This window comes from Hemicordylus capensis, chromosome 3 (genome assembly GCF_027244095.1).
Source record: "Hemicordylus capensis ecotype Gifberg chromosome 3, rHemCap1.1.pri, whole genome shotgun sequence".
NCBI lineage: Eukaryota > Metazoa > Chordata > Lepidosauria > Squamata > Cordylidae > Hemicordylus > Hemicordylus capensis.
Genome location: NC_069659.1, coordinates 230,251,422 through 230,267,554, shown reverse-complemented (window position 1 = coordinate 230,267,554; position 16,133 = coordinate 230,251,422). Strand labels below are relative to the sequence as shown.

The following is a 16,133-nucleotide window of genomic DNA, read 5'->3' as shown; positions in this document are numbered from 1 at the left end:
CACACTCCCTCTGTCCATTCCTTGGTAGAGATCATCCATCAGGCTGACCAAGGCTGTCTCCACCCCATAAAGTGGTTAGCAGTTAGCACCCCTGCTAACTTGGCAAAGAGACACCTTTTGCTGTGGTGATTCTCTTTGTTTATCAGGGGGAGAGTAACTGGCCCTATCCACCCCCAGTACAGTACCTGACTGTTTATAGTGTCTATCTTGTGTTTCTTTTTAGATTGTGAGCCCTTTGGGAACAGGGATCCATTTTATTTATTTGTTATTTCTCTATGTAAACTGCCCTGAGCCATTTTTGGAAGGGCAGTATAGAAATCAAATAAATAAATAAATAAGTTAAAGTGTGCTATCAAGTCCCATAGTCCGCTCTAAAATCAGTTTGAAATGGATCTAGAATATAATCAGTATCTTCCAGAATTGCCTGGAGTTGATCAGCCACCACCCTCTTAATTACCTTGCCTACTCAAGGGATGCTGGAAAGCATTGGATATAATGTATGAATAGGGCCTACTTATGGATCATTTAGATTTCTCCACCATTCACATGGAGAAATTGCATTCATGGCACAATTCATTTCACTTTTGTTCCTTACTGTCCCAAACTAATTTTGACTTCCCCCCTCACACATGTACTAACTTCTTGAGAATCCCATTTTGACTGACACCCATGCATGTATGCACACACGCATGCACACGCACACACACGCACACACATGCACACTAGCTTGGCTGCAAAATATATGAGAGCCTTGAAACAGTTCATGACATAATCAGGTTTAACTACTGCTCAATAAATTAACAGGATAAACGAAGAAGATGCCTAGGTGAATGGGGGAAATCGAAAAACCACAGGGCTTTGTAGTCACCAGGAGTCTACAAGCTTTCCTTTCCTTTTCAAATTCTTACCTTCTTATCAATGACTAAAGTGCTACCATGTATGGTGATGGTGGTAGTGATGGGGCATCAGAATATAAGATAATAATTTTTTAAACTATGTATGGAATTAAGCTTTTCAATTAAAAAAGCACATTTCATTTGCAAAATCAGGGCTATGACAAACTATATTTGTGATCATAAGTTCCTTATAGGGGGAAAAAATGAACCACACTAGAGGGTTATTTTTTAACCTGATCTAGAAAACTACAAATCCCAGGGAGCTTTGCAACTATAAACTGTCTTCAGCGTTGTCTTTGACCAATGAGAGAGGCTAATTTCAGGAGTGTAATTTAGGAGTCTTGTGTATCAGCGTATAAAACCAGCTGCAGAGACGATTTTCAACTCCATTTCATCTAGCTGTCGTTCTGTTAATTCCATTAAATCGCTTCCACTGCTTAAAAGAAATAGTTAGACTTGCAGTGTTTTAGGAAGCGCCTGCCAGATTGAAACAAATGGACGCAATGTTGAACTGCAGACTGGAGGACTTGGAAGATTATTATAGCTTGCTGGGATGTGATGAATTGTCTACTGTAAGAGTAATTCTTGACTCTTGTTACTTTCCCCTCTTTCTTAATGGTAGCTTGGCGTGTATGTAAATGGGGGGCGACTCCCTTCTCCTGTTTTCTAAATCATTAATTTTGCTCTCTCTTATTTGATTCTAGTACTATAATTAATTTTCTCTCGCACCCAGTTCAACTCTTTGTATCTAGCTGATTTGAGGATTGCTTACCTTGGATAATATATGCAGCTTTATTTTGCTATTATACATATTTTATTAGACTGTTGTATAATGTAAATATGAGGCAGTTCTCAAACATTTGGAGGTTGCTAGAAGGTTATTCGATGTAATAGTGCATGTCTATGTGGTAAACACTGGTAATCCCTGACGAATTTTGTGAGTACTCAAGAATTCAGAAGCACACCAATGAATTTTGGCAGGCTTTTATGTGTGATTGTTAGCATTCAGTGGCGTATTTGTAAATAAATACTCTGTTGGTTAGTAGGTACTCCTTTATCCAGTTACTCAGCCCGTACATACTCTGAGGCTGAGGCTCACAAATTTGTTTGCTGTTGTCAACATTTACATGTGATTGGCCACATTCACTACATTTGAGACAATTTTAAAATGAATAGGTATCTTATTTGTAGCATGTGTGATTTCCAACCCCCATCCCACAACACTTTTCCCAATAATTGGCGATAGTCATATGGATCTATTTATGTTTTTGGAGAATCCCAATGCTAGTGTTTTTAACATAAGAATAATGCAGCACAACTCTCCCCATATTTACTTGGGAAAAAATTCCACTACATTCAATACAGCTTACTCCCAGGTAAGTATTTATAGCATTTTAGCCACTGCCACTTGCTGATGATCTAAATACTTGTTTGTCCAAAAAATATTTTTGCAGTAAAGATACACAATGAACACAATAAATTGGGTCAACTGTGTATTTGCAGCAAGGAAAAATGTAGTTTCAGTTGCTTTATTTGAAGAAGTCTTTGACATAGGAAAATGTCAATCTGGTGTTCAGTGGATTTGATGGAAATCCTTGATAACTTAAAACTGTACAACATCAATATATGAGGAATTTAGGATTCCTAATCTTGGTGGTAATTAATGGTATGATACTATCAAAGAGTCATCCCTTCTGTAGATGTATTGTTTGAGAGCACTGCAACAGTTGACTGTTTCTTAACCTGCACCAAAATCCATTCGATGTTATAATAAGATGATAAAACAGCTTCTAAGACTGACCTTATCAGTGTTATCAATATTATAACTGTTGCTGGTGTCATGGTTTTGTTTTGTTTTTGTTTTTAAAGAGTGTGAGCCCTTTGGGGACAGGGATCCATCTTTATTTATTTATTATTTCTCTGTGTAAACCGCTCCGAGCCATTTTTGGAAGGGCAGTATAGAAATCGAATGAACAAATAATAATAATAAAATAAACTATAGACACATGTTTTGCTGAGAAGGCTTCCATTCCAGCAAAGACATTAGATTTTGTCTGGATAAAAAGTCAGCTTTTCTTATTTTTGAGTTAGAATAAGGAGTTACTCCACTTGACAAATTAGAACAAGTATTTAAATTGTCCTAAAACAAGTGGTTAGCATCTTGCTTAGGTTTTTTGAAGTCCATGGAAAGAACACTTTATCCAGTAAGCTGCCCACTAGTTCTGAAACCTGATCCACTACACGAGTGATTTACCCAAGGAAAAAAGGAATGTTGTGGGTTGTGTGCAAGAGATTGCTGAGAACCATGGTTCATCATATGTGATCCTGCTATGTACGTTTTAGCATAAAAATATAATTTTTAGAATTAAAATAGTCTAGTTATATGCAAGCTATACCGAGTGGTCATGCTCATATGTATTTGGAATTCATATTCCTTTTACCATGTTTGCTCAGGTGTGTACCTGTATCTCCCACAATGGACAACAAACTATTTACTGTGAAGTCTGACATTGACTCCCATGGGACTCCTCTGAAATGAGTAGTGTGTGGATTGCAATCTTTGGGGGTGGCTTTTGCTAGGTACTGTGTACTCTAGCCTCAGTCTGTAGAGCAATTAGGGTTGCTCTATACACCTAACCTACAAAGATGTAGGAAGAAAAAACAAAACCCTATGTATATTATACTATGTGGAGACTATCAAGTGAAGGTTGTTTAGGTTGCTGTTTTGCTGTATAGACTCACATTGGAAGCTTCCTTGCAGCTTTCCAGTACACATATATTTAGTAAAATAGATACTTGTATGATCCTCACACATTCTAGTATACATTGTCTCCCCAAATTCTGTGTAAACAATATCATATATGAAGTATCTGTTTAAAAGCCATAAGTGGTCTCCATAAGAAAGCAAGCTGCATCTATTCTTGTTAATTACTCTAATATTAAAAACTATTAATCTTTGTGTGTCTGTATTCTTTTTCTGGTCTAGGTTGAACAAATTCTGACAGAGTTTAAGGTTAGAGCACTCCAGTGTCATCCTGACAAGCATCCTGGAAACCCTCAAGCTGGTATATATGTTTTTCTTTATCTAAAAATGATAGGTGTCATTACCTGTGCTATCTCCATGATGTTGGGGGGGTCTTGGCCAAGGCATTCTTATTACAGTGGAAATCCTTACCCCTCTAGAGACACAGTCTACAAGTCAGAAATTTCCTCCTGCTGCATCCAGCCTTCTCAAGTGCCCTGCACTAAATGAGAGCTGTGACCCTGTTGGGATAGTCAGCCCTTCAAATCCTATAGGAAGCTGCCTTCTACTGAGCCAGACCATTGTAGGGATGTGCATGAGCCGGTTTGGTGCCTCCTCTGGGAGGAGAACCAGTTTGGTTGAACCAGTTTGGTGGGGTGGGGAGTGGTTCCCTTAAAAAGCAGGTAAGCAGCTCCTCACCTGTTCACCCGCCACTTTTCTGGCAGAGCACCCGCTCTCCAAAAAGCTGCATGTGGCTTGGCCGATGTTCCCTGCAGCCTTCGTGCAGTGTCGGCTCAGTATTGTTTACATAGGCTAGCAGTGGCTTCTCCAAGGTTGCAGGCAGGAGTCTCAGCCCTATCTTGGGACCCTATATTCCAGGGAGGGAACCTGGAACCTTCTGCATGCAAGCATGCAGATGCTGTTTCCAGAGCGGCTCTAGGGAGTATCTTACAGTGCTCACACATGTAGTCTCCCATCCAAATGCAAACCAGGGTGGACCCTGCTTAGCAAAGGGGGGAATTCATGCTTGCTTGAAGATGAGCTCTCCTCCTACCAGCTACCTTGCCACTTGCTGGAACTAGCTATGACAGAACTTCCACATGAACATCCTTATGTCCTTTCCTAATATTTTGTTGTCTTTGTATTTATAGAGTATGCTTCCTTTTTAGTTGTAATATGCTGCCATATTACTTATACAGACATTGATGTGGAGAAAGAACAAGCTGTCGGATTCTCTCCTGTAATTGTTTGGCAACATATGTTTAATAGGTAGCTTGTAAAATCAAATGTGAAAAACAGCATTTTATAACGTTATAATTGTGTTTAAAAAGGACACTTACAGTATACTTCTCTGTGTGCTAATGACACACAGAGAAGGAGATTGTAGGCAGGATAGTACCCCTCTGAAATCTGGTGCCTGTAACAAGAGCTTCATGTGATATGAAATTGCCAGACTGGAGGCTGATTGAGTTCATTTCGATTTGCTTCAGAGTAGTAATGCCATTAGGGCTGGAGTAGGTGACACATAGGTGAATGAGTTTAAAAAACACACCACCTGAAATATGATCTGGTGAGGGAACAGAGGTTGGTTTTCCAACTTCTAGTTTTGTTTGTGAATTAGAGGCCAATATTTTGATACCTGGCAATAAGTGTTTGTGTTTGTAGGATTGTGAAATCAATTAAATTTGGTGGCACTTACTTGCAAGTAAACATGCATAGGAACCCAGCAGCAAGCTAAAAGCCTATTGATTATTATTATTTTGTTAGAAAAGAAAAAACAGCTTTGAAAGTGGGTGATTTTTAGCAGAAAAGTGGCAAGAGTGACTAATTTCCTCCATGCTAGACATTTATTTGCTTCTAGTTGTTTCCAAGTATCTTTCCTTCTGCTAGGTTTAAATGTGGAGTAAAATATGCATTTTGAACCATATGGAGTAAAAGGTGCTAGGAGTGACAATTTGGAGCAGTAGTAGTGGATGTGTGAAGGGTTAAGCACACCCTGCCACTTTTCTTAAAATTCTTTCCCAACACAGTTCCTTGTGTTTTAGCCTACTTTCCAATAGGCTGATGAGATCATGTGGCATTCTGTGTGTCTCTCCCCCTGCTCCCACTTAACTTTTCAACGCCTGGACAAATATGAACCAAACTGGGTACAGTTGTAGGGACACATAGGGATGCCTCAATGGTTTGTGATGATGTCATCCACCCTGATTGAGGCTCAGTTGGGCGAACGTGAACTGGCAAATTGATTTGAACCAAAGTTGCTACAGGTGTATGGTCACATAGGGATGGCTCAAGAGCATAGTTTGTAATAATGTCTTCCATCGTGATTCAAGATGGTAGACAGATGACCATTTGAGGTGCAAGTGGGCTAAGCTGTAAACTGATTTGGACCAAATTTAGCCCAGTTGTAGGGATAGTGAAAGGAAAGTAGGCAGATTAGTTCTGACTAGAACTTGTTTTTAAAGGTGAAGCATCTCCATTATGTTTGTAATAGCCCCATGTACATTATTCCCTCTAACCTTTTCCATCTGGGTGCAGAATGAGTTTTGTTCTGGGTGGCATTACCATGGCAGTGTGTGTGTGCAAGTGCATTCAGAGTGAAGTCTTGCTGATTCAACCTGAGTGGGATCTAAAATTAGCGGAGTAGACATCAGCCTGTCCATGTACAAAAAAAACCCAGAACCCAATAACAGAATTTGGTATTATGCAAATGGATTGAGTAATGCTCAACCTACAAAAAAAGTGCTACATATTCATGCTTCCAGTGTGTGTGTATACATCATACGATTTGTGTCACTACTAGATGTTGCATACTAACTGCCAAGTTCTTTTTAGTAAATTGCTTCCTGTAAAGAGTTATCAGATTGTTAAGAGATGAGGGTGGGTGGGTGAAACATAACTGGAAAATCAATTTGTTTGATATTTAATGTATGTTTATGAACCCCATTTTACATTTGAGTTCACCACATTTCAAAAGAAATATCTATTTCAGTAAACTGGAATAAATGAATATGTAATCATAATGAACACATAATAGAAAGGTGACTCACAGGTAAAATGTAAATCTTTATAGAGATGGTTACTAAGGATGTGGCCTTGCGTTTCTATTAGAATGAGAACACTTTATTTCCCCTGGGGGGAAAATGAAATCAGCACATAACAAGCAAGTTAATCTTTTGTTAAACAATAAAATATGCAAACTAAGCACTGGATTGAGGTGTTTAAGACACACAATATGATGAGAAGATTCTTTTGTATTAAATATGGTTGATATTGGTGACTAAGAGGCAGGCTAGACATGATGCATTGTTGGTCCATTCATATGTATGTGCAAATAGAAATAGCAGGCCATGGGACGGAGAAATAAGAATACTTTTCAACAAAAGTTCCCAAAGCGGTTTAAAGGTAATGTGTGCCGTTGAGTCTGTGTCAACCATGGCAACCACAGAGCCCTGTGGTTGTCTTTGGTAGAGTACAGAAGGGGTTTACCATTGCCATCTGCCACGCAGTATGAGATGATGCCTTTCAGCATCTTCCTAGATCGCTGCTATTTGGTGTTTCACAGTAGGGATTTGGCAACCTCTAGCTTGCTAGTCAAGTCACTTCCCAATGCGCCATTAAAAGAGCTGATCAGGACCTTTACCACGTGTCATGGTCCTGAGAACATTTTTTTGCCGCCATGGTTGCTGTTTTCTTTGGTAGGAAAGCTGCCATTGGTGCCAGGGTCCACTTTCCTCCTGAGACAAATTGCAGCTGTGTGGGGAGGGGGAAATGTTGAGATCATGATATGAGGATAAAGGGTTAAAAGGACTGAACAATATCTAAGCATAGTTTTTTCTAAATGGTGAGGATATGGAAGGAATTGGAATAGAAGACAATGGTTATATTCATGATGGCGTGCTGTGTGTGCATTCTGTTATGGATTATTGGGGAAGCTGGTGCAGTGTGCTATCAAGCTTGTATTTATCACCGGTTGTCCCTGTTTAGAATAAGCAAATATGTTAAGCAGATACAACCTTCCTGTGATTAACTGAATGGAGTGTCTTGCAGTTCCCCTGTTTAGGCAATTTATTGCCATGGTATAGTCCTTCCCCTAGAGCTGTAGTCCTGTGCACACTTGAGTTCAAACGTGAACTTACTCTAAATGCAGTTGACCCTGCAGTTTTATCCTTTTCCTTTTGTAAATTGCACATGCAGGGTCACATGAGCTGGATTAGGGCCACAGTGGGGGTAAAGTTTTAAATCTCCCATAGGCTATATGGGAACCTCACCATGGTTCTGATCTAGTTTACCTGCACATGCTATCCAAAGAGGAGAGGGTGGAACTGCATGGTCAACAAGCACATTTAAATTCTAGTTTGATGTTTACTTCTGAGTAAATATGCATAGATTTGGACTGCATGGCTGAAGACTGAAAATAGCTGGAAGTGATTTGAGAAAGACACCGCTTCCCATAGTCTATATGTGCACATCAGTTTTGTTCCATTGTCCCCTGCAGTTAGACTGCTCAGTTCTGTGGAACAATACAACAATCTGCTTGACAAAGGTGAAAGTGCAATGAACATATATAGCAGAAGTAGCAATCCAATTTTCAAACTCGGGTTAACTCACTAAAAATAACAACATTAATGTCTTTTTCCATGCATGTGTTTCTTTTTTGTTTTGAGATATTTTTGGAGCTCTTGTGTTGCTTCTGAATTTCAGTTAGAAATGAGTGTCAAAAGTGCAGGGATTGACGCCTTTGAAATGCCAAGCAAAACTACTGCTCTCATTCTCTTCTTGTCAAGCTGTCTTGCTGTAATAAAGCAAAAATAATGTGGGGTGTTGGTGATTTGAATACCTCTAAGAAATTAATTAAATAAAAACCAGAATTTTTTAAAAAAATTACTTCTGTCTCTGATTTACAGTGCAGAATTTTCAGAAGCTCCAACACGCCAAAGAGATTCTTGTCAATGAAGACAGCCGAGCTCGTTATGATTACTGGCGAAGAAGCAAAATTACTATCCCATTCCAGCAGTGGGAAACTCTGAGTGACTCCATTAAAACGGTTCGTATTGGTTTTTTCAAGAACACTTCCTGGGAATAATTATGCTGGTTTGTGAGAGGGAAAGTGCGTTCTTCGGTAATAAGGTTTGGGTGAGGGAATGGGGAATGATGGGGATGCAATGAGGGCTGTTGGGGCATTCTGTGTGTGTCTGTCCCTATCAACTTTGCAATGCCTGGACCTGTATGAACCAAATCGGGTACAGTTGTAGGGACACCTCAATGGCATTATTTGTGATGTCATCCACCCTGATTCAGGATGACAGATGTGTGTGAGGTGCAAGTGGGTTAACTTGTGAACCACCTAACCAATTTGATTCAAATTTGCTACAGCTGTAGGGACACATAGGGATGAATCAAGCAGAGGCGTAACTAGGGAAAATAGCGCCTAGGGCAAGCACTGAAATTACGCCCCTGTCCAAACAGGAATGATGGGACTTGTAGTCAATAATATCTGGAAATCCTTGTTAAAAGGAACACTGTACCATCTAGACATGGTGGTTGATCAAAATCTGAAAACATGAGCCATCTCTGTAAAAGACTTAGAACAACAGTCAGGAGTTATGCGAGGATTCCAAGTGTCATTTTCTCTGTCTCATATCATGCTTTTTTAAAAAAACACATGACTTTGTCCTAGACTAGAGGATTACCTGCCCAAATAGCCACTAGCAAAATAGGGGCAGAAGAAGGTGGTGGTGGTGGTGGTGGGGGTCTATAACCAGTGAATGATTCCTGCCAGTCTTTGTCTTATGATGACTGTTGGCTCATGATGGGGTATATGTGCATTCACTGCACCAGTGCTTGCTTTGACACCAAGAGGGAGGAGGATACATTAGTTTGCCACACTAGACAGGCATTTTCAACAGGAACAGACAGTCAAGTTCTGCCAGGGCCAAAACCAGCCCCTGCCAGACTAAGAAATCATTGTAATTTGCCCCTTCCTGTCACAAGCAGTGTGCTGCTCTTTTATTATTGACTCTAACTCTCAAATATCCCAGTCATGGATGGAAAATTCAGGGTCACAAGAGACACATTTTCTACATGGAAGTTTCTTCTGTGCAGGTGTTGTGCAGAAACCCATGTGTAGTGACCGCCAGGGGAATAGCAAGATTGGAATGGGCCAAGATGAGATTTTTAAAATGGGCCCCCAGCCCCTCAAAGTTCAGGGCCTCCACACATCCCAGGCTCCCAAGGATTTAAGTCTGATATTTCAAAATAAGTATGCTGCCTGGAAATACATTTCACTAAATACACACATGCACACTTCACAGTATATAGTGATATACACTGAGTACTATATATTTGTGCCACTTTTAATGCCTAGAACACACTAGCAACGCTAATTATTAAAATGGCCCCCTCGCTGCAGATTAGCAAAGGAGACTTTCAACCATGCAGAATGAGCCTATGTTTGTTTTCTCAGAATTCTGAACAAATTCAGTAAAGTTTGATTCCAGGAGGTTTTTCACACGAAGCTTTTAAAGCCCTTTAACACACATCTCCTCTGGAATGGAGGTGCTGCATCCACATGTTGGCCAGATTTACCCTGAAGTCCCTGCAAGTTATTGGAGAGCAGTTCACACACAAGAAAAATAAAAGAAAATAAAAGCACCACACATGCTTCACAGTTCTCACTCAGACCTTCTGGGTTGCAAAACAACTTGAACATAAGTGCTTTTATGAATAAATAAATGAATAAATAAATATTTGTTCCAGAAGTTTTTGTAATTTTCTGACATGAAACAAGCCACTTATAGGCCTTAGACAGTTTTTGTTTTTAAAGCCAGCACATTTTTCAGTCTGTTTTAAATTAAATATTAAGAGACTTCTCAGTCTCACCCCACCACCCATATCAAAGCTCTATGGCAAGCAGATCCCTATATACGGGGGTAACCACAAAAAGGAATTTACAGCCTACCTTGCAAAAGCTGTGCTGGATGGTCTGGTCTGCTGCAGGGAGCTCTGCCAGCCTCCTTCCTGGCTTCCTGCCTTCCTTTGGGCCTGCCGAATTCAGGCTTCAGGGAGGCCTACTCGGAGGCCTCTCTGGAAGCCCCGCCCACCCACCGATCAGCTGAGAGGTGGGGAGAGAAGAGCTCTGCAGTTTGCAGGCCTTGCCGATCCTAGGCCGGAGCTGGAGGCAAGTGGCTGAGGGGCCCCGGGGCTGGGCAGGTGGGCAATGGGGTGGGGGTGGCAGGAACTGGCGTGGCACCCCCACCTCAATGGCGCCCAGGGCACGTGCCCTGCCTGCCCCCCCCCAGTTATGCCTATGGAATCAAGGGCATAGGTTGTAATGATGTCATCCACCCTGATTCAAGATGGCAGAAACATGAATGTTTGAAGTGCAAATGGGAACGAATTTAGACCAAATTTGGTACAGTTGTAGGGATACCTCAAACAGATAGTTTGTGGTGATGTCATCCACCTCAGTTCAAGATGGCAGACGGCTGAACATTTGAGGTACCAGTGGGCTAACTTGTGAACTGTCTAACCGATTTGAACCAAATTTAGTCCAGTTGTAGGGATAGTGAAAGGAAAGTTGGCAGATTAGTTCTTACTAGAACAACTTTGGTTTGTTTTGTTTGTCTGTCTAGTCAATGCATTGGGCTGTCAGAGGTAAAAAAGAGCCTATGCTGGAAGAGTCTGATTTAAATCTGAATCACAAGATGACTGATGATTGTCCCCAGAAGGTTGACAATAACAATAGTGGATTCTTGGATGACAGAAGGAAGCTAGAGGAGTTTGAGCCATCTGATGGGAAGCTGCTGTCTCCAAAGAGCCCTGATTCCCCAGGTAAGTATTATTGCTATTATTTGAATTTGTGGTGTCTAGTCAAGAAGAAACTTGAGATAACTAAAACTGTACCCAGACCATAAAATATGTTGCTGGAGACCAAAAACAGACTCCTGGTATATTTTTAGGGCGTGTCCTCAAATCGGTTTGCATGGATATTGGGTGTACTTGTCCAGTAGGTGGGTTCTCATGATCAAAATGAGCACAGCTTACCTCAGTTGCCAAACTGCACATAGGAACATAGGAAGCTGCCATATACTGAGTCAGACTATTGGTCTATCTAGCTCAGTATTGCCTTCACAGACCTGCAGCAGCTTCTCCAAGGTTTCAGGCAGGAATCTCTCTCAGCCCTATCTTGGAGATGCTAGGGAGGGTACTTGGAACCTTCTGCTCTTCCCAGAGCGGCTCCATCCCTTGAGGGGAATATCTTACAGTGCTCACACTTCTAGTCTCCCTTTCATATGCAACCAGGGCAGACCCTGCTTAGCTTAAGGGGACAAGTCATGCTTGCTACCACAAGACCAGCTCTCCTCTCCTGTTCCCATGGAGCATGTTGTGAGAACCCAGACATTTTCATTGATCCCAGATTGGTGCTGCAGACATCTGACACTTAGCCAGGATCGACCAGCTGAGTTCATATCTGTGATTAGCGATCTTACTTAAATGATGGTGGCGGCATAGAACTTGGATTGTTAAATAAATCCTTAATTCTCATTATACACTTCATAGGAGCATGCTGAGTTCAGTGACTGGGATATTCTGGTAAGCTGCACTCTTCTTGATAATGCAAACCTGCCCAATGTACCTGATCTCTGCTCGCTGTATGGCACCTGTGCACCCATCTGGACCCCAACCAGTAAACATAATGAATTGCAGAATGTCCATGCTTAACGTGGTCCATGTGGGGAAAAAGCAGTGGGGGCTCGCTCTCTCCTCCCTGCCCATACCCATATCATAAGAGCTTGCCTTTCCTAGTGCTACGTCATATTCCTCACTGAGGGATAATTCATGTGTGCATGATCATTCCTTAAGCTGTAAGTGAGAAGATGAAGTTGGATGTTGATCTTTGTTCACTAACCTCAGAGGCAGCTTCATTCTTCAGGTTATTTGTTTGACTCGTAATCCATAGGCTCAGAACACCTTATGTTAGGGATGTGCCTGAACCACAGTTTGAAGTGTGGTTTGAGCACAGTTCGGAAGCAGTGCGGGGGAGCTTTAAGAAAGAGGAGAGCAGGTCCTTATCTGCTCTCTGCCACCCCATGCAGCTTCCTGCTTGGATGGTGCTTGGCTCAAATACCCTGCACGGTGCCAGCACGCACATGGCGTCCGCACATGTGTGGGTGTCACTTGCATGGTGTTGCTGACCACACGTATGGAGCCCATGTATGTGCGGACACCATGTGTGTGCTGGTGCCACTCGGAGGTATTTGGGCCAAGCACTGCCCCGGCAGGAAGCTGCATGGGGTGGCAGATTGCTGCTCTCCTCTTTCTTAAAGCTCCCCCTCATCGCTTTCAAGCTATGCTCAAACCGTGGTTCAGGCACTTCCCTACCTTATGTCATTTCCTACCTTAATCAGAGACGTAAGTTTTGGGCAGTATAAAAATATGTCAAATAAAATCATTTCCCCAAAAGTTAGTAGCCTGACCCATAGGAACTCACGATGTACAATCCAGTTTCTATCTTGCATGCATCTCAATACTTGGGTACTGGTTTATGATTTTGCATGTGTGTTAAGCTGATCCAGGACCAGGTTCATCCGTATGCAAGTGCACAGGTTGAACAGCTCCGTTCTGCTCCCCACCACTATTTAACTTGCTTCATCTACCATTGTTGGCTTTTACTGAAGGAGTGGATGGGCAGAGAAGTGATGGTTTTTTTAAAATTATAAAAGGGGTTTTCATTTAATAAAATCATTTTATTAAAGGATTTCCTGTTTTCCTATATGATTTCAGATTCTAACTGCTGGCACTTGCGTTTCCGTTGGTCTGGTGATGTCCCAAGTGAACTCCTGCGGAAGTTCAGAAACTACGAAATATGAAGCCAAAGACCAAATGTGTGGAACTTTGTGCTCACCATTTCAGTATTTTTGTGTGTTCATAAGGATTGCCTCTTGTGACTATGGATATTATTTAAATGTTTTGTAATCTTGGCTAACCATCTGGACTAATGTTGTGTGTGCCAAGAAGCATTCACATGCGCAAGTGGGGAACATTTGCCCGTCTCCCTCAAGGATGTATTTTCAGGAGGTAAAACAGGCTGCAGAGCCAAGGGGAGACAGGCAAAAACTACCCCTCCCGTGTTAGTCTTGATGTTGTAGTTTTTCCATATAAAATGCTGTGTGTTTGAACTGTGGACAGTTCTTCTCCTTTATTCGTTAATAACATACGGAATATCTGAATGCAGCCAGCCTTCTTCTTCAGCGTTCTTGCTTAATGTATATGTGACTGTTTCCTAGCATTACTGAACAGCTGGGAAAAACGTATACTGTACTACTACATTCCATGCCACAGCTTTGACCTATCCTGCCCTTATTTCCACTTGCTTGTGACTTTCAGCTCTCCAGTTCTGCCTTCTTCAGTCACCCCTCAAGTCTACTGCTGTCTCACATGATTCTTCCTATTTTTTTTCCCTCACCAGCCTTGGTGCCTGGTACTTCCTCCCAGATCAGCTACATGGTGTTGCCCTTTTCTCCCTCTTCCTTCAAGACGCTCCTTACAGCCCATCTTTTTTTCTAGGAAATCTTTGGCCTCCTCCCCATTTCAAATAAATAATAGTCTTGGTTAGCCATTTCTTCACAAATTGTTCTTTGGCGGCTCACAATACAACATTTTAAAAAAATCTCTCACACATACATACACACACCTCAATACATTTTAAAAACATTTTTTAAAAATCAAATTTAAAATTCAGCTTTAAAAAGCCTGAGCAAACAGAAAGGTCTTCACCGGTATCTAAAAGAACAAAGTGATGGTTCTAGGCGAGCCTCACTAGGGAGGCTATTCTATAAATGGGGTGCCACCACTGAAAAAGCCCTCTCTTCATAGCCTCCAAGGCCCTGCACTTGGAGCAGGGCCTCTGAAGAAGACCTTAAGATCCAAGTTGGGATATGTGGGGCAAGGTAATCTCTTGGGTAACCTGATCCCAAGCCGTCTAGGGCTTTAAAAGTTAAAGCCAGCACTTTGAATTGGGCCCAGAATGGACTGGGAGCCCGTGCAGCTGACGAAGCACTGGTGTGAATATGATCAAAACGCCCAGCCTCAGTTAATAATCTGGCAGCCCTGTTTTGTATGAACTGCAGTTTCCGTACCATTTTCAAAGGCAGCCCCACATACAACACAGGAGATTACCAGAACTGTAACTGTGGCTGAGCTATTTCTATCTAGGTAAATTTGCAGTTGACATATCAGCCTAAACTGATAAAAGGTGCTCCAAGCCAGAGGCTACTTGAGCTTCTAGTGCAGGCATCCCCAAACTGCGGCCCTCCAGATGTTGCTGAACTACAACTTCCAGCATACCCAGCCACAACAAATTTTGTCTAGGGATGCTGGGAGTTGTAGTTCAGCAACATCTGGAGGGCCGCAGTTTGGGGATGCCTGTTCTAGTGCCTGTGCTGGATTGATGAACACCCCAGGACTGTGAACCTGGTCTTTCAGGGGGAGTGCAACCCCACTAGAAGAGGCTGAGCTGAACATCATTCACCCAGGCAGAGGAACCAGCGACCAACAGTATTTCTGTCTTATCTGGATTGAGTTGCAATTTGTTCACCCTCATCCAGTCCATTACTGCATCCAGGCACCAATTCAGGACAGTCACTGCATCACAAGAGTCTGATGAAAAAGGGAGCCTAAATGTCTAAGGGCATTGTCATATTTGTGCCACTCTTCTCTCTCTCTCCCTTTCCTTTCTTTCGTTGTCTAATCAGCTACCAAAATTTAGAAGCTGCTTGGGGCTGGAATCTGCTGCTCTTGCTTATGATACTCCATATATGCCACATACATTGATGGCACTATATACAGTGGATAGTATTACTACTGCAAAATTGTAACCTATTTTTAAGAATCCAAAGTGTATAGGCATTATTAATTGCATAAAATTCACCAGAAACTATATGCATTACTCAATTAGATGTTTTCTTAATTGTGGACTTTCATACTATATAGTCTTCTGTATTCACTTTTTGTGTTACTGAAATAACAAAACTCTGCAAGCTTACTGAGGTGTATAAAATAAAGCCCTTGTAGGTAAGTAAGCAAGGCCCATTGAGGTTGAAAATGACCTGCAACTGGTTTGAAATATTTTTGTGTTAACCTTATTATATTCTATGTTAAAATGGTATTCATCAATTTGTATAGATGTATCCAAATTTTTTAAAAAGTGTGACCTAGTATGTTTGATCTGTTGTCTTTACTCATAAAGTAAATTCTTCTGGAGCTGTGCATAAACATTTATTCCTTCTATTCCCAATTTTAAAAAACCAATCAGAGTAAATTGCAACATAAAGAAACCCTATGGTAAAGGAGACAAGCACAGAAAAATCCATAGCTTCCCTCTCTACAGTTCCCACTGGCTGTAAACATTCTTTTCTGCTGCATGTTGATAGTAGCTGTACCTCATAACTTCTAATCAGAAAGCCCATAAAGTGGGGTAGCCAACCTTGACT

General features: G+C 41.5%; 1 protein-coding gene across 4 annotated transcripts; it reads left to right on the top strand.

Moving 5' to 3' along the window:
- The first annotated feature begins 1,239 nt into the window (after positions 1 to 1,239).
- Positions 1,240 to 15,903, top strand: DNAJC12 (DnaJ heat shock protein family (Hsp40) member C12). Of its 4 annotated transcripts, none has more exons than XM_053310718.1 (6): positions 1,240 to 1,468; positions 3,883 to 3,961; positions 8,547 to 8,686; positions 11,367 to 11,472; positions 12,202 to 12,234; positions 13,426 to 15,903. In XM_053310718.1, the coding sequence occupies exons 1-5, from the start codon at positions 1,391 to 1,393 to the stop codon at positions 12,210 to 12,212; spliced, it is 414 nt and encodes a 137-aa protein (XP_053166693.1). In that variant the 5' UTR covers positions 1,240 to 1,390; the 3' UTR covers positions 12,213 to 12,234; positions 13,426 to 15,903. The 4 variants fall into 4 exon arrangements, with proteins under 4 accessions (XP_053166693.1, XP_053166692.1, XP_053166690.1 ...); XM_053310715.1 differs by having other exon boundaries at positions 1,250 to 1,468; positions 11,274 to 11,472; XM_053310717.1 differs by lacking the exon at positions 12,202 to 12,234 and having other exon boundaries at positions 1,244 to 1,468.
- The last annotated feature ends 230 nt before the right edge of the window (positions 15,904 to 16,133 follow it).